This window comes from Sphaeramia orbicularis, chromosome 14 (genome assembly GCF_902148855.1).
Source record: "Sphaeramia orbicularis chromosome 14, fSphaOr1.1, whole genome shotgun sequence".
NCBI classification, from domain to species: Eukaryota; Metazoa; Chordata; class Actinopteri; order Kurtiformes; family Apogonidae; genus Sphaeramia; species Sphaeramia orbicularis.
This window is the reverse complement of record NC_043970.1, coordinates 5657026-5682099: the sequence shown is the minus strand read 5'-3', so window position 1 is coordinate 5682099 and position 25074 is coordinate 5657026. Positions and strand designations below refer to the sequence as shown.

At 38.6% G+C, this 25074-nt stretch overlaps 2 protein-coding genes across 4 annotated transcripts in view; both read right to left on the bottom strand.

Annotated features, from left to right (window-relative positions):
* Window positions 1–2276: 2276 nt before the first annotated feature.
* On the bottom strand, window positions 2277–17469 carry orai2 (ORAI calcium release-activated calcium modulator 2). Its single transcript, XM_030153843.1, has 3 exons — window positions 17165–17469; window positions 6830–7065; window positions 2277–4380 (listed from the first exon to the last, which is right to left on the bottom strand). The coding sequence occupies exons 2-3, from the start codon at window positions 7058–7060 to the stop codon at window positions 3835–3837; spliced, it is 777 nt and encodes a 258-aa protein (XP_030009703.1). The 5' UTR covers window positions 7061–7065; window positions 17165–17469; the 3' UTR covers window positions 2277–3834.
* Window positions 17470–22484: 5015 nt separating this feature from the next.
* usp28 (ubiquitin specific peptidase 28) overlaps window positions 22485–25074 on the bottom strand; it is a 41373-nt gene continuing 38783 nt past the window's right edge. For 2 of the 3 annotated variants that reach the window (XM_030153840.1, XM_030153841.1), the window contains exon 26: window positions 24477–24652. In XM_030153840.1, coding sequence (XP_030009700.1) covers window positions 24477–24652 — 176 coding nt within the window. Of the gene's footprint in view, window positions 24653–25074 lie in introns of all 3 variants that reach the window. The other variant, XM_030153839.1, reaches the window with a different exon arrangement.

Sequence of the window (25074 nt, the reverse complement as noted above, 5' to 3'; positions counted from 1 at the left end):
ATGTGTGAACATTTAATCATTTTAAATAAAATTGCATTTTGTTAAAAATTTCTTTTACAGCACATTAAAGGCTGATAGTATTGGTGTCCTAAAAGTTCCATTGTCACATGGTTGCTGAGTTTCTGCTCATGTAGCTTCAATAAACAGCTGTCAGACTCGACCCTCGCCGTCACATATTCCATTAATGTTTACCTTCAGTCTGGGCTGGATCAGACCAGGATCAGACCACATCAAGATTAGACCAGATCCAGGATCAGTTGCAGCTGCCCTGTCTGCTTTCTCTCTGGTCACAAGACACTGAGTATTTTTAGATGTAATGCAAGTGAATACAAAACAGACAATGACAAGTCGATTATTCAATGCTTTATTTCATCCTGTGCAGAGTTTCTTTAAACCACACAAATCCACCGACACACAAGACAGCCGAGACAACAACCAACAGGAGCAGTGCTTTGGTCAGTCGCATTTGGAATGTGATACAGGATGGCACATTTTGCACAGATTTGTCATGAATTCTGGAGAGGGTTAGGCTTTTCCCTTGCCTTCATTTTTCCACCTGTAGTTTTAGTATAAACTGGAGGCCAAGAGGACGTTCTAATGTGTTCTCTGCAACTGTTTCCATCCCGACTCTGAGCCCTTCAAACTCCTTCTGACTGAACATTTGGCAAAAAAACTGCTTCTGTTATAACCATTAGCGAAACAAAAGTTCATAAAGGCAAATATTGTGTAAGGCCAAGCAATATTTGAACAGTAACACGTTTACACTGAAGCACTTTGAGAAGCACCAGAACACAGGCTGAGAGGTCTTTGTAAAAGACAATAAAAGCTCTTTTAAAGAAGGTAAGGACAAACATTTGAAGCTCATCTCACAGTTAGGACATAAAAACACATTTTATACAAAAATCTGGCATGTTTGATGTTAAGACATTCGATGGCGAACAGGGCAACACCATCTGCAGCTCAACGCATGAGCAGAACCTGAACACATCATCAGCTTTAGTGGCACAGAAGATAGTTTAACAATCACAACCTGCAGATAACCAACATACACTTTAGAATAGACCTGGGCTTTTGGGATGTTATTTTGTGAGAGCTATGGTTGCTGTAATAAAATGTTTGAGATACATTCCTTTTGTCTTTAGGTTAATTTAATTTACAGATAGAAATACAAGCAAAATGTTTCATCATTCATTCAAAGTGTTTCCAGCTTGGTGAATAAGAACAATAAGAAAATGTTTACATGTTGTGCGTCAATCTCATCTTGTTGCATCTTTCAGGACTTTTACAAGCCTTTAATAATGATTAGACACCTATGGTTATAATTGTATGGAGTTATAATGAACATTTGGGACCACATCACCCAGCTCTTCTTTAGGTCTGAAACTCTCATTATGACCAGATCCAGATTTCTCTGTGGATCTTTGACACTAACCTGGGCTGCAGTTTATGTTCATTAAACCACAACAACCAGTCTGGTCCTGATCCACAAGGGACCTTATTTCTCTTCTAGCCCTGTTAATGTGTTTGTTTTCCTGATATGAACACACTCAACATATGATGGGTTCAATTCAGACTACACACAAGATTTACACCAGGGGTCTCAAACTCATGTTCTTTCAGGGGCTACATTCAGCCCAATTTGATCTAAAGTGGGCCGGACCAGTAAAATAGTAACATAATGACCTATAAATAATGACAACTCCAAATTTTTGTCTGTATTTTAGTGCAAGAAAACCCCCCATTAAATTCTGAGAATACTTACTTTTATAAACTATCCAAACAAAAAAAGATGTGAATAACCTGAAAAAACTGAAATTTCTTAAGAAAAATAAATGCAATTTTAACAATATTATGCCTCAGCTTATCATTTATACATGTGCATTATGGAACCGAACTACAAAGACACTAAACACTTAGTAACAGGCAGAAAATTGTTAAAATCATGCTTAATTTTCTGTAGACATTTCAGGTTGTTCATATTTGTTCAGGTTATTCACATTTAATTGATACGGGATAGTTTGTAAATGTAAATATTTTCATAATTTAATGTTACTTTTTTGCAATAAAACAAAGAAAATAAACTGAAGTTGTTAATTCAAGATTTTTTGCTTAATTCAAGATTTTTTGCTAAATTTGAGATTTTTTGTGGCTTAATTCAAGATTTTTTCCTTAATTCAAGCTAAACATTTTTTTGCTTAATTCAATTCAAGACTATGGAATTTTTGCATTTGGCAAAAATGTCCCATGGGTCAGACTGGAACCTTTGGTGGGCGGCATTTGGCCCCCAGGCCGCATGTTTGAGACCCCTGATTTACACAGTGAGCTTCATTATTAATTTTTTTTTTTTCCTATTTTGTTAACTACTAAAACAGAAAAGGCAGCAGAACAACTTTTCATTAATTCTGGTTTCTTTATGTGTGATGTATTTTAATAGACACATTAAATGTCAGTCTGTTCAACCTGATGACCTGATCTGCATCCTCAATATCTGCAGGAAATGATTGATTGTGCTACAATCCAGGCTGTTACATGAGCTTGTTCATTTGCATATAGAGCGTGGAAATTAGATTTCATCCTACTTAACAGAAAGTCAGGAGGCACAACCTAAAACCAGTTTCTGCCCATCAGATCCTGAATCAGTAGCTCAGGTCATGTTACTGATGATGATGACAACTTCGAACCAACTCATAATATATACATAACCCTAACGGGCAGAAACTGAAAACTGGATCAATATTTACTGCATATTTGGATGGAAGCCCACCCCATGTTTGCTCATAAGAGAACAAGCACATATAACAGACGTCTTGTTTGAAGTAGGGATACACTGATACACACACACACACACACACACACACACACACAGGTAGAGGCTGACACTCGACTGTGATCAGCCTATTGGCAGAGGAGACAACATTGACTGATGGCAGTGTTTATCTGACTAACAGTAAAGTGGTTCAAACATTTGATTGAATTTGTGCCCATTCAAACTCAGTGAGTACATTTACATGCACACAAATAGTTATTCAGAAGATGACAGTATTCTGAATTTGGTATCAAGTAAACAGCATAATCTTGTTTGGATGTTCTGAAGTCAGACTTTTCCAAAAAAGAGCAGATTCCCATTCCAACATGTGGGATCTGCTGATATTATTCAAGAAGGCTGTGACCAAAAGAAAGAAACACACCTACTGTTAAACACAGTAGAAACAAAGGGGAGATCAATGGGTTTTTGGATACAAGTAGGGTAAATATCACAACGGCAACCTTTAAAGAAAAAAAAAAAAAAAAACACTGTCCCCACACAGACTGCGAGGGTTAGATAAATATTGACTAATCATTTGGCTTTTTCCTGATCCATACTACAGTGATTGTAATTAAACTTTCCAAATCCACCCTCAGTTGAACTCTGTAATGAAGATTTCTGTGTTTCTCTGGCACAAAAGTGGAAATAAATAACAGAATCCAAATATGCAGAAACAAAACAAATGGTTGCTATTAACAGCAGAAGAATTTCACAAGCAGTGCCTCCCTAATCCGAACATTTTGACCTGGAACCACATCCAAAACTGGACGTAGTGATCAGAACCCAGCGGCACAAATAAAACATAAGAGTGGCACAAACATAGCCCTTTTCCTGTCAGTCTGTCAAACATGGTCCTTTGTAAGGCATCTGACAGACGAGGTTACTGCACAGTCCACAGTGTGACCTTAGAAGAAGAATAAATAATGACACAGCGAGGTTCTGGACACTCACTGTGAATCCAAACCCACACACAGACACATGTCAGAGTGAGGTTTTGATAAAGTGGTCCTTAAAGCCACCGCCTGCTCTCACACAGTCTGCAGACCTCTCTCTTGGCCATCCAGCTGCACTTTAATCTTGTGCAGTTCCTCAATCTCCTGGTGGTGGCGCTCCGTCTTGTGACGCACCAGTGAGCGGTAGAAATGAATGGTGAACACAACGAAGATGACACCCACTGGGACCATAATGATAGTGGAGGCCAGCGCCGCCTGCCAGCCGCTGTACTGCTGCTCCACTGGGGGTGACGCTGTGGACAGTGGCTTTTTGGAGTCCACAGGCAAGAATTTGATCCAGCACAGAAGCACCACCTCAGCTAAGAAGAGCAGGATGCCCAGAGCAGTGGAGAAGCCCCAGGCCAGCTCGATGTAGTAGTGCATGCGCTCGTGTGGAGACTCGCTGACTGAGTTGAGGTTGTGGATGTTGCTGACGGCTTCGACGTTGGGCAGGATGCAGGTACTGATGAGCAGAGCAAACAGGTGTACGGCCACCAGCACAGTGGTGCACACACTGAAGGCGATGAGCAGCACCCGAGGGTAACTGTACTGCATCTCCAGCTGCACCTCCACCATTGCCACCTACAGCACAGCAGGCACAGACAACTCCTTTATGTTAAACAAACACAGTGTAAAGGCCCATTTATGCTCAACGTTAAATACTCATACATATACGAAAGGAGCGTTCTGTCATCCTCTGTGTTCTTTACGTCTGTGCTTCTGTCCGTCTTCTGGGAATTTGGGGGGGTGAGATTGGAAGATAATAATTTCCAGAAATGGTGGAACTTTTTGAAAAGCAACTGCTGATATATTTAAGACAACTAACATTCTCAATATCAACATTAGTAAAACCTCCTCTGTCATCGCCATGTTTGTTATTATTGACTTGACTTCTCTCAAAAAACTCTATTCTTCTTGATATTTGGCCAATATGTTAATTCTGAGCAGTGCCCTCTGATGGATTGACTGTCCAGCGCAATGGACATGAGGAAGTATAAAGGCAGTGACGTTTACACTGTTTGAAGCGGACAGACCTATTTACACACATAAAGTGAGCATAAATGGGCCTTCAGCCTCAACTCTGAGTTGACTAAGCTAGTCTAGGCTGAAACTAGCAAGGACTACGACTATTAAACCACTACTTTTATTTTCACTGTTCATCATTTAGCCTACTTGTTATAAAATCATGAAAAACTGTTTTGTAAAACCCAAGAAATCATCTTCCAGTGTCTTGTTTCATCTACAACCCAATGATATTCAGTTTAATGTCACAGAGGAGGATTACAAACATGCAATTTCACATTAATTTTCTTTAAGTGTTTAATCCTCTGAGGAGTTTCAAAGAGGTTTAGAGTCTATCTCCATCCTGGACGGGTCACCAGTTCATTATATAGAGACTAACATTTACTATCACATCTTCACTTAAAAGCAATTTTAGAACCAAAAAATTATATTAATTCATTAGAGGTAAAAAACATATGTGAAAGTATATGCATGTATATGTGGAATATATGTACATTTGTCAAAAATTAAAGAAAGAGCGTCACTAATGTGGAAAACATACGTCATATTAACTCATAACTTACAACCTAGTGCTGCCATCTATCCATCATTTAACATTCAGTTCCTTCATGGATTCTAAAGATGACAGTGCTAAACTGATTCGGCTATAACATAAACTGAGAGACTTTAGAGGATCTTACTCTCACTTTCTGTTAGTGCTGGATCTTAACCCTAACTCCAGTTGTGCTTCTGAGTCACTACAGACAGAGGGCTGGATCTACTAAGATCCCAATTTGTGTGTCCTAATTTGCATGTGCAATCTAGAATTTTGTGTGTGGGGTTGAACCGTGGTTTGCGGGTGATTTATTAAGATTGCTTGCGCAAATTGCAACAGGTGCAAAGTCTTGGAGACCGCCCTATTTAAATGAGGATTTTGCATGCGTTACTGATTGTTGTCACAGAGTAACTGCTCTGGGATATGGGAGCAGGTCTTTTCAGACCATGGATGTTTGGAGCATGGGATGGCCTGGGTGCAAAATATCTGGCAACCAGGGATACACCAGCACTAATGGCAGCAATGCACTGGAATGATCCAGACGCAAGAGCAGTGGCGCCGGATGTGGTGGAGGTGGAGGAGATGTGTGGGTTGTTGGATTGAATGACCGTCAGACGCACATAATTTTGTCACACTGTACATATTTTTAATCAAAATTATCAGATCAAGTGGAAAAGATGCATTTGGCACAAGAGTCCCATAAATTAAGTGTGAGTGTGTGTGTGTGTGTGTGTGTGTGTGGGGTGGGGGGCATATGTCTCAATTATTTTTCCTTCCGTTATTCCAAAAATATTCACGAGGGTGAAAAATGTGTTCTCTGTGTCTTGTTTCATCGTTTCAATATCTCCTTCTTGCGACAATACCCACAGCCATGTGTGCGCAGTTAAGTATACAAACTGTTTGCACCTCCCTTTGAGATGTGTTAAATATAGACACTGTTTCTATCAGCAAAATTGCTTTCAGGTTTGACAAAAAAGGTTTGCGTATACTAAATTAATATATTTACACTTTCTCCTCCAAGCACACACACAATTGTGTGTAAATGCTCCATATTGCATATTCATTGCATCAAACATACTAACTGGATACAGACGAGCTATTCTGCACCTTTGAAAGATGCAACTCTTAGTGCGCGCTGTTAGTAAATCAGTTTGGACATTTTTTTGTGAGTGCAATGATTTTGCACACGTTTTAATACACACAAACCTTTAATAGATCCAGCCCAGAGTGTAAAAGAAGAAATAGCACAACCTCTAATATCTGCAGAAAGAAGCAGCTGAACCAGATCTGAATCTTATTTTATTTGTCATGAATTTCATTCTTCAGCAGCAGAAAATGAAGATTGATATAAGATCATCATATTAGCCGTTGTAAAGTAGACTGTGTAACATGTCCTTGGGTGTGAGACTCTGGCAGTAGATCTTTAAAACAGTTGTGATGATGTCAGATGTGAATTTGTGGTAAAGGACTGACCATAGCAAAGCCTGAGAGCAGAGCAGAGGTCCGACTGGACGCCTTGAGCTTGGCCCGGCTCAGATACAGCTTCCTCCAGGACAAGGCCTGGACTGAGTGGTGGTTGGAGCTCACCAGCTCCAGGTAGCTACGCCGGACCCAGTCCCTGTAGTCCATACCCCCCCCATCAGTGGTCCGCTCTGAGACGCCCGGGGCTGGGGAGCCCATGGGCACGTTCAGCTCACTGCTCATGGCACCTGGATCACACAGAGGGAACACAGCACATCACATACTCTTCCATCCAGCTGCTTTTAGATGTTCTTTGAATTCTCTTTATATGTAATAACTGAAACAGAAGTAAAAGTGTACACATGACGCTACATACAGTCACACATAAAATCACGAAACCACAAACACATGAAGACCTTTCAGGCATTGATAAGGGACAAACAACACATAACAAAAATTATGGAACAGATTTTAATGTATTCTTCACAAATTTTTGTTATTTTTGTTAAAAGAAAAAACAGTCAACAGGATGTTAGGAAGCTGCAAGGATCCAAGATAAGAAGTCCACACCTAAAACTGGAGATTTTCATCTAAACATTTTCAGTTAAAATTAAGTCACTTGAGTCTTACTGCTGCACTGTAACATTTACATCACAACATTAGTAGATCCCTGAAATGGAGTTTCGGGATATAATGGTTTAGCCCCGAATGCGGCCGCCAGATATCCATCGTGTGAACGCGATAACTAAAACAGATTCGGCTGGATTTTTTCTCCCTTGATAACCAACATAGGGGACCCCTAGTGGAAGAATCCTATCGATTTCAGCTTCTCTATGAGTATTATAAGTCATCCAAATGGGGGTGCTTTAGTTGATAATCAATTGTTTGGACATAAATCGGGTAATAATGGACCGACTGAGATAAAATTTGGCTCATATTGATCGGCTTTAGGGATGCAAATTATTGATTAATCCATTAATTATCAGTTGATTGACCTTATCAATCGGTAACGATTAATTGATAAGCGACAATTTTTCTGAGAATCTGAATTTCTCTTTCGATCAGGTCTATAAGAACAAAAGCTAATTATTGTTTATATACTTCATTGAAAAAACACGTCATATTCCTTAATTGATTTATTGAACCATTGGATACAGTACAGACAATGACATGTATGGAGTAAAACTAAATCAATTCTGCAGAGAAATTCAATAAAATAAATTGATCTGAGGAGGGGCCGTTTAGAAGAAATGGGCATTTCTGACTTTGCATCACTGAGAAGATGGAGCGAGATTTCAGCGGAGATGCCCCCCCCCCCCCCCCCCCCCGTGGCCATCCCGCTATTTTCGGACATAGGGCTGGACCTACTAAAGTTTTGCATGTATTAAAACTAATTATACATGCAAAAAATTGGATAAACTGAATTAGTAACAGCGCGGACTAAAGGTTGTGTCTTTCAAAGGTGCAAAATAGTGCGTCTGCATCCAGTTAGTACATTTGCCACAATGAATATGCAATATGGGGCGTTTACATGCAATTGTGCGTGTGCCGAGAGGAGAAAATGTAATTAATTTAACACATGCAAAGTGATTTATCAAACCCAAAAGCAATTCTGCTCATAGAAACTGCGCCTATATTTACTATGTCTAAAAGGGAGGAGAAAACAGTTTGTATGCGTAATTGCGGACACATGGAAGTAGGGCTGCTCGATTATAGAAAAAAAAATAATAATCACGATTATTTTAGCAATAATTGAAATCACGATTATTAAAAACGATTATTTGTTAACCTTAAAGTTGTTTATTTTTTTCTTGCAAAACAATGTAAAATATACTCTTTAAACATAAATAAAGCTTTTAACCACTAAAACAAAGTATTTTCACTTTTGTACGAAACAAAAAAATCTTTGAAATCAAATAAGTGTACTGTAAATTCAAGTATGTTTCCTTTTGTAAACAAATAGTGAACTGGAATTAAACTGCTATAGACTTGCCATAGAACTGTAGCAATAAAAAAAAAAAAAAAAAAAAAAAAAAAAAAACTCACGTAAAGTGCAAATTATAAATTTAAGTATGTTCAATGTAGTATGAAACAGTAAATTCAGTGGCGTGCCGTGAGGTTTCAGTTAAGGCCTTCTGTATACATCAGCCATCTACAGGGTGTCCCATAAGTCTCCATACATAGGAGACATAATACATATGGTTCTAACATGTATTTCTTTATAGTTCTTCAGCAGTGGAGGACACGCATTGAAATGTGTTCCCGACAAAATAGCAGTCATATAGAGCATATTATATAAATAACTAGAAGCACTCGGAGAGCGCAGACCTCCACCAAGGCTGATCAGTGGCCCCCCCCGTGGGCCCCCCCACCCCCGATCACCACCAAAATTTCTTCCTTATCCCATTTCCAACAAACCCTGAAAATTTCATCCAAATCTGTCCATAACTTTTTGAGTTATGTTGCACACTAACGATCAGTGCCCCCCCCCCCCCGTGGGCCCCCCATCCCCGATCACCACCAAAATTTAATCATTTCTTCCTTATCCCATTTCCAACAAACCCTGAAAATTTCATCCAAATCTGTCCATAATTTTTTGAGTTATGTTGCACACTAACGGACAGACAAACAACAGACAAACAAACAAACAAACAAACCCTGGCAAAAACATAACCTCCTTGGCGGAGGTAAAAATGGTTTATGTCAAGAAACGTTTATTTTTCCTATGTATGGAGACTTATGGGACACCCTGTAGAATACGCACGTTAGGGTTATACGGGTTAGGGTTAGGTTAATACGGGAGTTGCAGCGTAAAGAGATTTGGAGACTGAAGATTGCATTGCGGACGAAGTTGTTTTTATGCGTTTTAGTTTTTCATAAGATAAAGATTATGATAAAGGTGGCGGTCGTTAAACTTTAGATGGTTACAAAGGTTTGTTGTGTTACCGGTCGGTGCGGACACAACTACCAAACACTTTTTGCACGTGATGTGTTTTTGCTCTTTGTCTTCTTCATCAAACCCAAAGTGATTCCATACAATTGAATTTGACTTGCCTTTTTTGTTTACCAAGCACTTCTGCTGTGATTCTCCTACCATTTTTCCAGACTGCTAGGTACAACTTTCCTCTTGGGGTGGACCTGCCGGCTAGCTGGCAGCTGTAGCTTAGAGGGGGGCGGGGCAGAGCAGCTCATGGTAGCGTGCGTGCGTGTGAATTAAAACAACTCAAAATTAATAATTGTTTTTTCTCGATTACATCATTTTTGTAATCGTTGCGTGTAATAATCGAAATCGTAATTGAATTTCGATTAATTGCACAGCCCTACATGAAAGTGGTTAGGAGACATTGAAATGATGAAACGAGATGCAGAGAATGCATTTTTCACCCTCATGTGAACATTTTTGGAGTGATGGAGGAAAAAATAATTGAGACGTATGCGTCCCCCCCCCCCCCCCTCCCCACACACACACACACTTTACAGGACTCTTCCACTTTTCCACTCCTAATGAGTGTGATTAAAAATTAGAGCCCGACCGATATGGGAATTTTGGGGCTGATGCTGATACCGATATTGGGGGGTAAAAAAAGCTGATATCCATTATATCGGCCGATATCCAATATTGGCCGATATATGAAATAAGAACGTTGATTTAGACAGGATATAATACTCTTATATTAGATAATTGTGGACAGGTGGATTAACAGTTGCATAAATCTTTATCTCAGAAAGATAATGGACCCAACTTTAAACCTCTGTATAATATTCTGATATTAGACTAGTCTGTGACCTGTGGGGAACCACAGGTTGTAGATGTGGTAGTTTTTATGCTGGGGGGAGCAGACTTTTGAAAAAGATGTGAGTCTATATTTTATAGTAGTAGTGACATAAAAAATGTTTAGTAAATCATTCTTTAAAATGTAAGCAAAATCTACCTTTAATGAGTCCAACTACAAAGCAAGCTGTGCAATCACAAAAATAATTAGAGGAAAAAATATTACTTACCACAAAATTATGTTTTCCCTCACAAATTTTGATGTGTCTACCTCATGGCACTACAACTTCCCATGTGGACTAAGGACTAAACTGAGCATGTGCAGAGTGAATCAAATGAGTCCTAAGTTGTTCCTGATTAGAGCAATTGCAAGAGTTACAACTGACCCGTGTTACAACCGTCTCCGGTCTCCCCTACACTATTAACACCCAGGCCTGCCTGCAGAATGAAACTGTGAGGTAGACAGGGAGTGCGTGGACATGGATGTGTGTGTAGAGGGGGTGAATAGTTCATAAGACGGGTCCGTGATTTTTGGATGGGGGGGATGTCGGAGCGGGGGGGGAATTAGTGGTCCATCCTTGTCAGAACAGGGGCAGCATTCCGTGATTTTCGGACGGGGGGACGGAGTGGGGGGATTAACACCCCCTCTTCCTTATCGGAAGAGGGGGTGGAGTGGGTGTATCGGTCCATGATTCCGTGAATGTATGTGTGAGAGTGTGTGTGTGTGGGGGTTATAGCGTGACTGTCTGGGCAGAAGTGAAAGCGAAACTGACAGGCTTCACTGTTCCTCTAACTCTGGGCAGCACACACACACACACACACACACACACACACACACACACACACACACACACACACACACACACACGAGCAGCGAGCAACAGAATCTCCGCAGCAAAAAACGTTTATAAATCGGTTACATATTGGCTGATGTTGATTAATTGGTGATAAGCTATAATCAGCCCAATTAATCTGACGGCTGATTAATCGATCGGGCTCTATTAAAAATATGCACTGACATTAGGCTACAGTGTGACAAAATTATGTGCACCTGACAGTCATTCAATCCAACTACCCCACCAACACCACCTTTCAAATGAAAAAGGAATGAATGTCATGCAATACCGTCTATGACAAAACTCCCATGCGTCTGGATCATTCAGCACACTGTTACCATTAGTACTGGTGTATCCCAGAGCAGTTTAGCACATGCAAAATCCACATTTAAATTGGGTGGTCTGCAAGACTTTGACTGTTCCATCATTGACCGCTCCATCATGTCCCCTAAAGCGATTCTAACTCATCAACACCATGATCTGCCATTTAAAAAAAAAAAAAAGATTCTGAAGTTTACAGTAAATACACCGGTAAGCTAATCCACATGATGGCAGTCTGCAAAACTACACTGTGGTCAGTTGAGCAGGTTCATACACTTCTATCCTTGATGGCTGACAAAAAAAATTCAGCGCAAGCTTGACGGGACAACACGCAACAAGGGAGTTCATCAACTCTCTGAAAAGACATCACAGAAGTTACGCACCACGTCGCTATGACATCCACGTACTCTAAAGTTGGTAGTATCCTGTATTGGAAATGGTCTCCAGGAATAGTATCTGGTACCCGAGTTGAGTTGAGCCGAGCCAGTTCCATGTAGTGGAAATGTGGCATTATATTGATAAAAATTGCACTTATTTTTCTTAAGATATTTCAGGTTATTTGTATTTGTTCAAGTAATGCACATTTTAATGTGAAAAGATAGCTTACTATTATTTTACTGGTCTGATCAGCTAAATATTATTATTATTATTATTATTATTATTATTATTATTATTATTAATAATAATAATAATAATAATAATAATAATAATTAAAGCTGCAAGCAGCATTGGTCGGGACCTCGCGCTCTAGCCGAGTTCCCCCTCCCATGCCACCACCCGTTACCGGTCAAACCTCATTCTAGTGTTTTTTGGCAGATTTATGTTCTCCCCCCCCCCCCCCATTTATAATAAGGCTTTTATTTTGAAAGACCGTACTGTGTGTTTGTGTGTGTGTGTGTGTGTGAGTGTGAGTGTGTGTAAGAGAGAGAGAGAGAGAGAGAGAGAGAGATGCAGTTATAATCATTGTTTTTTTTAAATTATGCAAGTTGGATCAGTAATACTAGTAGTAGTAATAGCAGTAGTAATAGAAGTATAACAGCAGTAGTTTTAGTAGTAATACTAGTATTAGTATAAATAGCAGTAGTAGTAGTAATGTCAGACAAATGGTTGCTATGGACTCTACCGTGTGTCTGTGTGTGTGTGTTTGTTTGTGTGTGGGTGTGTGTGTGTGAGAATGAGAGAGAGAATCAGTTAAAATCAGTTTTTTTTATATTAACCAGTTTGGATCAGTAATAGTAGTAGCAGTAGTCTCTCTCTCTCTCTCTCTCTCTCTCTCTCTCTCTCGCTCGCTCACTCACTCACTCACTCACTCACTCACTCACTCACTCACTCACTCATTCACTCACTCATTCACTCACTCACTCAGTTGCTATGGACTCTCCATTGTTGCTATGGGAGCATATACATGGCAGGTGCACCTGATCAACACTAATGATGAGACACTGGAGTTTTAAGAGAAATGAACTAAAAACCACCTGTCAGACAAACTGACGTCAATCCATAACAGTAGCTCCTATCTGCAAAATTCTTGCATGTCAGACTTCTGGAAGGTTGGACCAACATTTGAATCTATAATGTGATGAAACAAAGTCAGAAGTGAATCAGCAGTGAGTGTACGAAGGTGGAGTTAGTCAAACATGTGAGTGAGACAAATGGAACACAGGAGGGAAGGAGGGAAAAAGCAGCAGTTGTCGTGTTTGGAGGCCCACAGATCAAAAACTAAACACTTTAAGATTCAAATGTCAACAGTCTGTGAAAGAAAAGAGATTTTCCTACATTTTGATGTATAATTTGTTACTGTAACCCCAGAAATATGAGAGTTATGATGAGTTGTTTCTAGACTTTCAAACCAAAACAGCCTCTGCACTGAGCAGCAAGATTTCAGCCAATCAGCTGTCAGCATGTGTGTGCATGCGCACCTTCATCTCACATGGCTCCTATAGATGACACATGTGACTCAATAGAGTTAAGACTGCAGTTCCCTCAGACACCATTTCTCACATAAATTGCTGTAATTTGAAAACCGTACGTCGTATCGCAAAATTTTTTTCACAGGAGTCTTCTGTTGTGTTTTGTGATGGCTTCAATATATAATATGTGGGGGAAATGTCCAAATTGAATTTTCAGTTTCAGACTTCGCAACTTTTAGGGCTTCTAAAAAAAAAACTAAGACAGTTATCACAAAAGCGCGAAATCACTTTTTTGAAAAGGGTTCACTGTATCTTCTGGCGCTGTTTAGAAGACGATACAACAAACGGTGTGATCGGAGTTAGTTTTAGAAATTTTATTTTGAAAATTGCAAGCTTCCTGTTGGAGCTAGCTCATAGGTGTCAGTGCGTGATTTTTTGGGCTAGATTAAACAAAAGTTTTGGTGTTGGTTTCATGTGTCTACGACATTCCTACTAGAAGTTGGTATTTTAGCATTTTTTTAAAAATGCATATTGTGAACTTCCTTTTGGAGTTAGGTCATGAGTGTCAGCGCGTGATTTTTCAGGCTCGATGAGACAAAAATTTTGGCGTTTGTTTCATGTTTCTACGATATTCCTACTGGCCGCTAGGGCTTTTTTTGTGTTTCTAGGGGGCACTAGAGAGCTTATTTTGGTTAATTTTTACATTTTATCAAATTTTTCGCCGGACCTGACATGCGTGCCAAATTTTGTGAGTTTTCGAGCATGTTAAGGGGGTCAAATTCCAGATTAAATGGACAGGAGAATAATAATATAAAAACGAACGAAAAACAATAGGGCCTTTGCCCTTTCGGGCAAAGGCCCTATTGTGTGAGAGAGAGGGCCTCTCCCCGTAAGGGCTCGGTCCCTAATAATACATGTTCTCCCCATATTTGTGTGGGTTCTCTCTGGGTACTCCAGCTTCCTCCCACCATCCAAAGACATGCACTGATAGGTTAACTGGTCAACCTAAAATTATCCATAGGTGTGAAAGTGAGAGTAACTGGTTGTTCATCTCTATATGCCAGCTCATCCAAGTTATACGCCACCTTTGTCCATAGGTAGCTGGGATATGCTCCAGCACCCCCTGCGACCCTAGTGAGGATAAAACGGGTTCAGAAGATGAATGAATGAATGAATGAATAAGAAGAAGTTTGACAGCCTTGAGTGGTATTGTCTTCAGTGTTATTTTTACATTTTACAAATTCATCCTGTGGGCCAGACTGGAACATTTCTGGGCCGGTTTTGGTCCACGGGCTGTATGTTTGACACACCTGGCCTACTGGGTCTCTCCATCACCACTGCAGCTCTCTGTTTCAGTTCAACTTCAGACATATCTCTGTCCTTTTAAGGGGAAGCCAAAGATATTCTGACATCTCTTAAACAAACTATTTGTTGGTCAAAACCTCTTTGTTTGACCATTACATTCTTCCCACAGAGAGCAAGAAAGACCCATTTATTAGAGTAAGACCAGACTGTAGCTTGTAACCCGTCTGTCTCACTAGAACGTCGAGACTCAGGGACACAAAGTTCATGACAGTTGTGAAAAACACATTTAGATCCTTTGTTCATCCCCCTATATATTGAAATAATGTCCCATATTTTGACTTTCAACTAGCACTGGGCAATACAGGGGTTGGACAAAATAATGGAAACACCTTAAAAAATCAACAAAATATAATTTAATATGGTGTAGGTCCGCCTTTTGCGGCAATTACAGCCTCAATTCTCCGAGGTATTGATTCATACAACTTGTGAATTGTTTCCAAAGGAATTTTAAGCCATTCTTCAGTTAGAATACCCTCCAACTCTTTTCGAGACGATGGCGGTGGAAATCGACGTCTTACTTGAATCTCTAAAACTGACCATAAATGCTCAATAATGTTGAGGTCTGGGGACTGTGCCGGCCATACGAGATGCTCAACTTCATTAGAATGTTCCTCATGCCATTCTTTAACAATTCTAGTTGTATGGATTGGGGCATTATCATCTTGAGGTGAAGGTGTTTCCATTATTTTGTCCAACCCCTGTATATCAAATTAATCTGATTAAGATTGAGGCAAATTAATACATTCTAAATGTAAGTTAAAGTAACAGTTTATTTATATTAAACATTCGTGATGTTCCTTTTTTAAAGAAAACTATTTTTAAATCATGTTTCGTCTTGAGTTCATGTAAACACAAAAAAATCATTAAAATTAAAATCCATAAGTAATGATTGGCATAAACACCCAGTCCTACTTTGAATGTAACAGATGAAGTCAACCAAAAAAGAAAAAAAAAAAGGCTTACATCCAAAAGCATCACAAATTTTAACTACACTTTGCATGCTGAAGTTGCTTTTACATTTCTAGGTGCTGTACAAAATGCATCAAGTATTTTACTGATGATTTCCTTTCGATTCACTCTGGTGAATATTAATAATATTTTTTGGTTAATCTTGTTGCTTATTTTATTATTTATTGAGGAAATATGCAAATAGTATGTTATGGATATACAGTGCGAGTAAAATGAACATCAGATTCTCTATATTTCATGTTTCACTCTTCAGTGTTTCTGAAAGTCTTACTGCACTTTCGTATTTTGTTGCTGTAAACACTGCAATTTCCCCACAGTAGGATAAATAACGTCATATCTTTTCTCTTATTTTATCTCTGTCCTCCACATTTATCTTGTCACTCAGGATCTGGTCAATCTCACCAGAACCAAATAGTAAACCCAGGAAATGTTTGATTGGAAAATCAAATGGCTGTAGTTAAACTTCACCCACAGAGTGATTTGCCTGATATTTAGTGTGTTATTAAAATACTACAAGTAAGTACTTGCACTACCTGCTCAGCTCTTCCTGTCAAACACTGGTAGGAAGTCAAACTAACCACGACACTTTGTTCAACCATAACCCCATGTTTTTTTTCTCCTGAGTTTGTTCACACATATGTGAGCTTAATGTCAGTTCTGTCAAACGCATGACAGTCCAGTGCAATGTGATGCATTCAGGTGAAAAAAAAAAACCTTTACAAAACCTGTGCAATTTAAGCGAAAATTATACAGTTGTGTACGGTTAAAAAAAAAAAAAAAGCCACAGAGGTAAAGACAGAATAGAGGTCCGGTAGTTTTCTCGGGTTTTGACATCACCTCAGCTCCTTCAGGTATATTTAGAACATGGGTAAGTTAGCAGGATCCGTTTACCGAGTTTGGCTAACAAAGCTAGTTTGACACTGGATTTATTTCAGTGACAGTCAAATCGGGAAAACACATAAAAATCATATTAATTGTCTTCTCCGGTCCCAAAACTGATATAATAGCCACTATTTGTCATAATAATGTTAGAAGTGAAAGACTGTTGAACCACGTTAGACGCCGACTCCTCTTGCTAGCTTACTTACTTAGCTAACTAAACTGTTTAGTTAACAAGGTCCAGAGTCATATATAGCAGTTAGCCTGTACTGGTATGAGACTTGGGCTTTCTTACCTGTGTACTGAAGTGCCTTTTGGCTTATTGACACTAACTCTTGGGGTATGCAGTATCCACGCAGCCCACAGTAGTCCGTGAACGGGCTAGACCGCTCCGTGTGTTTAGGTTCAACAACTTCCGCTTCGGTCCCAACGGTGAACAGAGTCTGTTCCGCTCCTCAGACAACCTGAGAAAACACCAGACGCAAAGTTTACATAAAAAGGACACTGATTGTCCTCCCCTTACTGCCGAAGACGAACTACGGTCATCTCTGCTGATGTTCGGGCTGTTTGGACCTTACGATGCGAATTCCCACAGTGAAAAGAAAATTCAAATCCACGGAAGATGACTTCCGGTTGGGTGCGTTGCCTTCAAAGTAATTTTATTATTATTATTATTATTATTATTATTATTATTATTATTATTATTATTATTATTATTCATTTATTTATTTATTTTTGGGCTATGACTCTACACCTACGGTCCATGGACTCTGTAGAGAGCTTTAAGAAACACCTCAAAACCCTCCTGTTCAAAAAGGCTTTTTAGTCTCCCACCTGACCCAGGACCACCACAGACTGATTACACTCTATGTATTCATCATAACGTACTCCATGTGTCACCCCCCCCCCCCCCCCCAGTCTCTCTATATCTCTATCGCTCTCTCTTTTCTCCTCCTTTACTCTCTCTCTCTCTCTTTAACCCCAACTGGTCAAGGCAGACAGCCATCCTTCAGGAGTCTGGGTCTGCTCGAGGTTTCTGCTGTTAAAGGGAAGTTTTTCCTCGCCACTGTCACCAATCACAAGTGTTTGCCCCTGAAGGATTCTGTTGGGTCTCTGTAAACTTAATTTGATTCTGATTTGAATTGATAAAGCACTTTGTGACTCTGTCTGTGAAAAGTGCTCTATAAATAAAATTTACTTTACTTTACTTTACTTTACTATGAACCATATTTCAAGACTCGACTGTTTGCCTGATATTTAGTGAGTTATTAAAATACTACAAGTCAGTACTTGCACCACCTGCTCAGCTCTTCCTATCAAACACTGGTAGGAAGTCAAACTAACCACGATACTTTGTTCAACCATAACCCATTTATTTATTTATTTATTTTTGCGCTATGAATCACATTTCAACACTCCACATACCATTAGATCAGGGGTGGGCAACCTGTGGCTCCATGTGGTTTTATAAAAAAAAAAGCAAATGGAAATAATAATAACTGAATAACTACTGCTATTGTCGCAACCATGAAGCCATGCATATGTAATGCTGTTGTAAAAATGTAGACTGCTCTCCAAACTAATGAAAAAGTAGTAGTAGTAGAAAAAGTGGACTACTTTTATTTTATGACACTGAAGGTATTCATCTGTATAAACCATTGTAAAGAAAGCCTTCACATACCGATCATTTTTTCATGTACAACGCTGTGATGACAAATGTCACCGTTTACTTAGGTGTAGTACTGTCATTTCTTTGTAGTTCCGTAAATAGACGTGTAACCAGTATTACAACAAGTGTTACAGACAGAAACATTGATTTGTTCCATATATTATGTACCAACAAATCCTAAAGAGCTTCTTAAACAGTCACCACTTTGAGGTAAAACATCTCTGTGGCTTTAGGCTCCAGACATTTTTCTCTCTTTTCTATTTTTTTTTTTTTTTTTTAATCTTTTTTTTTTTTTTTTCCAGATCTAAAATGTCTCTTTAGAGGCAAAGGTTGCCGACCGATGATTTGATCATAATGTTTTGAGATCGAAGTCATTATGTTACAAGACATGATGTTAAACTGTCCACGGTGCCAACAGATGATATGCACATGAGGTTTGCCTTGATGTTGAGAGGGGGAGGGGAACTGTATCTCAGACATGGGAAGGATGTAAATTTTGGGACACATCATCAGTAGTGTTGCCAATATGGATGTTGGAATCAGCAGTCCACAATACTTTGACCAAGTCGCTGGACCTCAGGTTTGTTCCAGTTAGCCCACTCCGAGGTTCAGTCTTACATTCAACCACAGCTGTGGATGAAAATTCCAGGGAGATGTTGAGAGGGGGGTGGGAACTGTATCTCAGACATGGGAAGGATGTAAATTTCAGGACACATCTTCAGTAGTGTACCTTTGAGTCATAGGGTGTTTCAGCCTTTCAACGCTAGACACCCTCCTCAAAGGTGGCCAGCGATGGGGTGATCAAGCCTGAGCTTGTGTCCCAAGCCCAAATGAGAGAAATGCCTGGATGTTTGAGTGGCACAGTTCCTGGGACTATGCGAGGCAGGGGCGTCCTCTTCCCTGAGTCAAGCCTCAAGCTGACCGCATACCGTGTTTACCCTCCTCCTGGGGGGGTCTAACTTGGGTTCTTAAATTGGGGATGGGTTGGAGGATTAATGGATGGGTCAAGTTGATGTTCTTTGAACACAACAAGGGTCCTTCCGCTTGATCCATAACTTAATATTATTACAAGAAAAAGAAAAACAATATTGCAAGAATAAAGTTGTAATTTTGTCTACATGAACTATCTAAATAGAAATTAAGAAATCCTGCATTGTCAAGTAACGTAAGAAAACAGTAAATCTATGATTAAATCTGATATCCAAGCAGCAGCTGTTGACAGTTGACACAACTGTAGGGATAGTCTGGTCTTTTTATCATAAAAATGTGGCCCTAACACTATTTTGTAGTGATGACTTGTTGTGTTGTTGTAATAAAGTGATTTTATGTCTAGTGAAATATTTCAGACACAAGGTGGAATTCTGAAATTATACTGCATATTTTCTTTTTAAATGAACTTAAAATTATTTAAAACAAAAATAAAAGTATTCTTTTATTTTTGTTTCATTGTTTACATTCGATTTATTTATTTTTCCTCCTGGATTTGTATCAGAAACCCCTTCTCTGTAAGGTCTTTGTCATTTATAGACTTTTAAATAAACACAGCTTTGTCCAACAAAAGTTCCCAGCTAGATTTAATTCAGCACATAGTTCAGATCATTCCGTTGGTTAATTATTGCAGTGATTAATGTGTTTCAGCTGCAAGTAGTTCTGAAGGAATGGGGAGCTTGTCATATTGGAAACACCTATCAGTTTGATAAAGAGAATAAAATTAGAATCTTTTTAATGGATAAAGGTCTTTGGTCTGATGAGTCCAGATTGACCTAATTCCAGAGAGATGATGGAGTGATTACCCATCATGCCTAGTGCCTACAGTACAGACCTATGGGGGCAGTGTTGTAATCTGTGGTTACTTCAGTTGGTCATATCAGGTTCAGCAAAGTTATGTGTCCAAAAAATGATGACAATAAATATTGTGACATATGTTTATCAAAGCAATGACAAATGCAGGCTGTAATCAAAGATAAAGGTGGTTCAAGAAAATAATATAATATTTTTGTCCATTCAGTGTGTCTATGTATTAAACTATAATGTAGCTTGTATGTTTTGTACAGTTGCAATAAAAAGTTTTTTCATTGTAGTATAACTGTAAATCTACCTCATCATTTGACTGAAGAACAGCCAAAGTTAACCCATAAAATCTCAGAGCTACTTTTTGTGGTGACGTCCAAATTAATTTATTTCTACAATTAGCCTTTAACAAATTATCACCATTTATTATAATATTATTCTTTGCCGTTTTTCAGTGTAAATCAGGTATTTTCCTGTATTTAATTCACTGATCATGTAGATGTCCATAAAAGCTCAGAGTAATTTCAAAGGTTATTATATGAACCCCAAAAACCCCCCAAAATGAATAAAATATGACTTTCTTCAGCAAAATATTTTATTAATTCTACATAAAAACAAGTGTAATTTGTCCAACTACATGTGTTTTTACTGTTAAATCAACATTGCAGGAGATGATGGTGTTTCCATGTTCACTAAGGAGACTATGGATGCATCTGAAGACATCTGATGTTGCTGAAAAGATGACACAGCGTTTTACCTCAGTTGTTTACATGTAATGATAAGATTAGTGGATCAACAGTTATTAAACATTTTACATTTCCTGAAAATGTTATCAAAATCTGCCCATAACTTTTTGAGTTATCTTGTTAACAGCCAAACAGCCAAACAAACAGACAGACAGACGAACGGATGGACGGACAGACAGACAGACAGACGGACAGACAGACAGACCCCGATGAAAACATAACCTCCGCCATTACACTTGGAGGTAATAAAAACAAAAAAAAGGAAGTAACATATAACACAACATGATGTTACAGTGTTAAACATGTCTCTGTCCAAGCTTTTCTGAGTATGCTACAGATATCAAGTCACAATTAATTTTACACCTACAAAATGCAATTAAGGTCAAATCATTCTTCAAGTGAATTAATAAAACTCACATTTTAGCTTCATTTGCATTGTAGATGATGCTTCTCTCTGGAAATGGGGGTTTGTACTTTCAGCCATTTTATCATCTCTTTAGTTCATTTTAACACTTAACACTGCTCACTTTATACAGATTTGAAAGGCAGCACTTACTAACCACAGACATGGATCAGACTTTAAGAGAATACTTGCCTGTAAAGCAGTGATTGTGTCTCGTCTTGTGCACCCAGCATTTTCTTTATTGGTTAAAAACAAGGTGGATTCAATATGGAAACATGGTCAGGGTGGCAAAGTCATGTTTGATGATGACAAAAGAAGTTCTAACAGTGCAGGACGGTGTAAAATGACCACTGTAATTGTTTGAGCAGAGGAAACGTTAATAATATGCATAACTGACATGTTACAACCAGTACAGTATTTGCTTTTAGCACCATAAGTACATTTGAGAGAAACAGGATTTTGTTAATACCAGTATCACTGTGGTGGATCTGTCTTAATCTGACTTTAATTGAATGTCGGATGTTCATTTAATCCTCTTGTATAGTTAGGACTTTATTGAAAATTGAAACAGTGTAGAATTGTAAACATAGTTATACATGAATAAAAGGGGTTTAAGTGAATTTAGGAGATTATGTGTGATATTGCTGACTGAGCCTTGAAAATAACACAAACATTCAGCACATAGGCCAACATCGCAGTAAAACAAACCCTTATTTGAGTGATTATCAGTTGAGTGTAAGGATGTTTCTTGCAGCCATGTAAGGGCTGAACAGGAGGGAAAACACCTACAGGTGCCAGAGCTGTACAGCTTTATATCTTTATATTTTTAAAAATAATTTCCTGGCAAAAATGGTTTAGTTTTGCATTCATTATTGTGTCCTAATGTCTGTCTGTGTCAGGTTGTGTTGTATTTTGCATTAAGCTGATGTTCTACTACCAAGGGTTTTGGGAGTGACTTTTCAAGTCATGATGAAAAGTTATCAATAATACAACATAGAATATAGAGACCTTTTCAGATTTTTATTGTGTATCTTCAAAGAATATAATCAAAAAGCAGAGTGAAATCAGATGAACAGGTATCATCAGTAAATATAGGCCTGAAATCATCATCACATTCATGGTACGGTGACATAGTAGGGGCACCACAAACATGACATTTAATCTACTATTGTTTTATGCAGGTTTTGCACCTCAAACAGGACAAAACCCTCACCTACACCAGCAACCGCCCATAGTCAGTTTAGGAAATATAAGGCATATTACAAAGTGATATAAAACAATTTAAAAAAGCTATTAAACAGTGTGGAGTGCAAATCTAGATTTTTCAGCCCTACATAAAGGTCTCACAGGTTAGCAACACAATCAGCAAATTCTACCAAATCCAGTAAAGTACAACAGTCAGTGTATCCACCATTAAATTCCCACATATCCTCTCCTTACCTTCTAATCATATATATTTTGTTTGATATATTTTATACGTTTCATTCCTGGATATTGTTCAGTGTAGGTGTAACATGTCTTGCCAGTTTTCAGGCCAACATGCCACAGTAAAGGGAGTTATATTTTATAAAGTCAAAGAGAATGTGTGCTACAAAGACTGAACCATGTTAAGAACTGATGATGTGATGTTATCCCAGATAGCTGAGAGTGAATCACTATGACCTGTGCAATGTATGAGGTCACCTGAGCATGGACTGCGTGGGTGTTTGCAAGTACAGCTGCTGTTTTGGTCCACATACATAACCATAGACATACACACATAGACGCTGTATCAGCCGCTGGATCGTATGTGAACAGTACCACCATATTGGATCAGTCATTACTAAGAACATGCAAGTAAATGGATCAAAAGCACTGTAACGTTGAGTTCAGTGAGCTATTTTTGTATCTGGGTTCATGATCTACGTGTTTTGTCTGACTAACTATATTTATTTATTTATTTAACCCCAAATTAATCCCAAACCCGCATAGAAAAATGACTTGCTATGCGCATGTCATTCAGTTATTTTCTTTTTCCAAGGAAATGATGGAGAAAATGATGAAAAATTGAAAAAATTTCAAACCGCAGAAAGTGCTCATAGAGAAAATGTCTGTGGACCAATGAAAAATCGGATTAACATGAGAAATGAATAGAACTGTTATATTAGATCAGAAACTATAATGAAATGCCATTGAAATAAAGGCTTTGGCAAGTTGGAGGAGTGGAGGCAAAAGCTAAAGCTCACTCAGTGTTTTTGGTTAAAATACATCTAATGTGTATGAACAGCTGAGTTTGTATGTTATTGAACTGGTAAACTTTAAAACATGAGGATGATAATGACTCCTAATAATATCAGTTCTTTTCTTTTGCTCATTTTCTGAAAGGGTTATTTGTGCTACATTTGGATGAAAGTTTTATCTGTGAAAATGGTAGCTGTATGTGTTTACTTGGCTGATTCAAAATGACATACGCCTTTTACAGTGTTGGGCTGCAGCGACTGATTTAGTGTCTACGTATACATCAATGGGTGCAACTGCACAAGGTGCAAAGGGACTGGGTGAAGTGGAATATTTATTAGAGGGTGTTGTGATTACTACATTATTCTACTTACTACGTCTTATTTTCTGGATTCTTATGGTATTGCAGCACATTGTCAGCACATATTTTGCTTGTTTGGGAAAATCACATAAATGGTGACATTACTATAGAATTATACAATACAACCTTCAAGATCAAACCTCTACTAAAATACATCCTGTCTTTGCAATGGCACATTTTGAATGAACAGCCACCCTCATCTGCATCTCCCTACACTGGTGTCACTCATCAGTTTACAGAGTTTGACTGTGGCTGAGATCATCCTCTCATGTCAAATCCAATACATGCATGAGTACATGCATAATGCCGAAGTAGATGATGACATGTAGAATTTGGACTGTTTGGACAGAACCATCCACCAACTGTGTTGCTGCATTCCAGATGTTGTAAAAGTTCCATTGTGACTCTTCTTGCATGCATTTACTTAACGGTGACTACAGACGTGTTGTGGATGGATTCCATGACAGCCGCCAGGCGACTGCACAGGTCATGGGCCAGGCTCACATGGACTTTAGGTGGGTCTTTAAGTACCACTGTCTCAGCTGAACAGTCCAGAACCCTGGGCAGGAACTCACCAAGCTTCACCTGCAGTGAGTCTGAAAAGAAAAAAAGAGCTTTAAAGCCAGGATCACATTTAAGGGGAAGAAGTAAAAAATTCCAAGGAGAGCTGCAGGTTTCGATTATTTTGATATTATCATAAAATGTGTATTTGCATTTTCTCTCCCTTTTCTACAGACATCCAGCTACAAAATATTAGAGTTGCAGCTATCGACTATTTTTGCAATCGATTAATCTGTTGGTTATTTTCTTTGATTTGATTCAATTAAACGATAATTTGAATAGGCAAAAAAAATGTTAAAATGTGAAAAAGATGTTTGAAGATGTATGTATTCCACAACCAGCTGAAACAACAATCACAAAAAGTATAAAAGTATATATAAATGGACATATAAAAAAATCTAAAAATAAATAAATAAATAAATAAGAACAATCTTAAGTTGTTAGTAAGTTAATAAGT

What these genes read in the sequence shown, in the direction of transcription:
- orai2 (XM_030153843.1), bottom strand. Translation starts at nt 7,060, where the DNA reads ATGAGCAGTGAGCTGAACGTGCCCATGGGCTCCCCAGCCCCGGGCGTC. An exon ending in TGCTCTCAGGCTTTGCTATG is followed by an intron (nt 4,381 to 6,829) that starts GTCAGTCCTTTA and finishes GCTGTGCTGTAG; the next exon opens with GTGGCAATGGTGGAGGTGCA.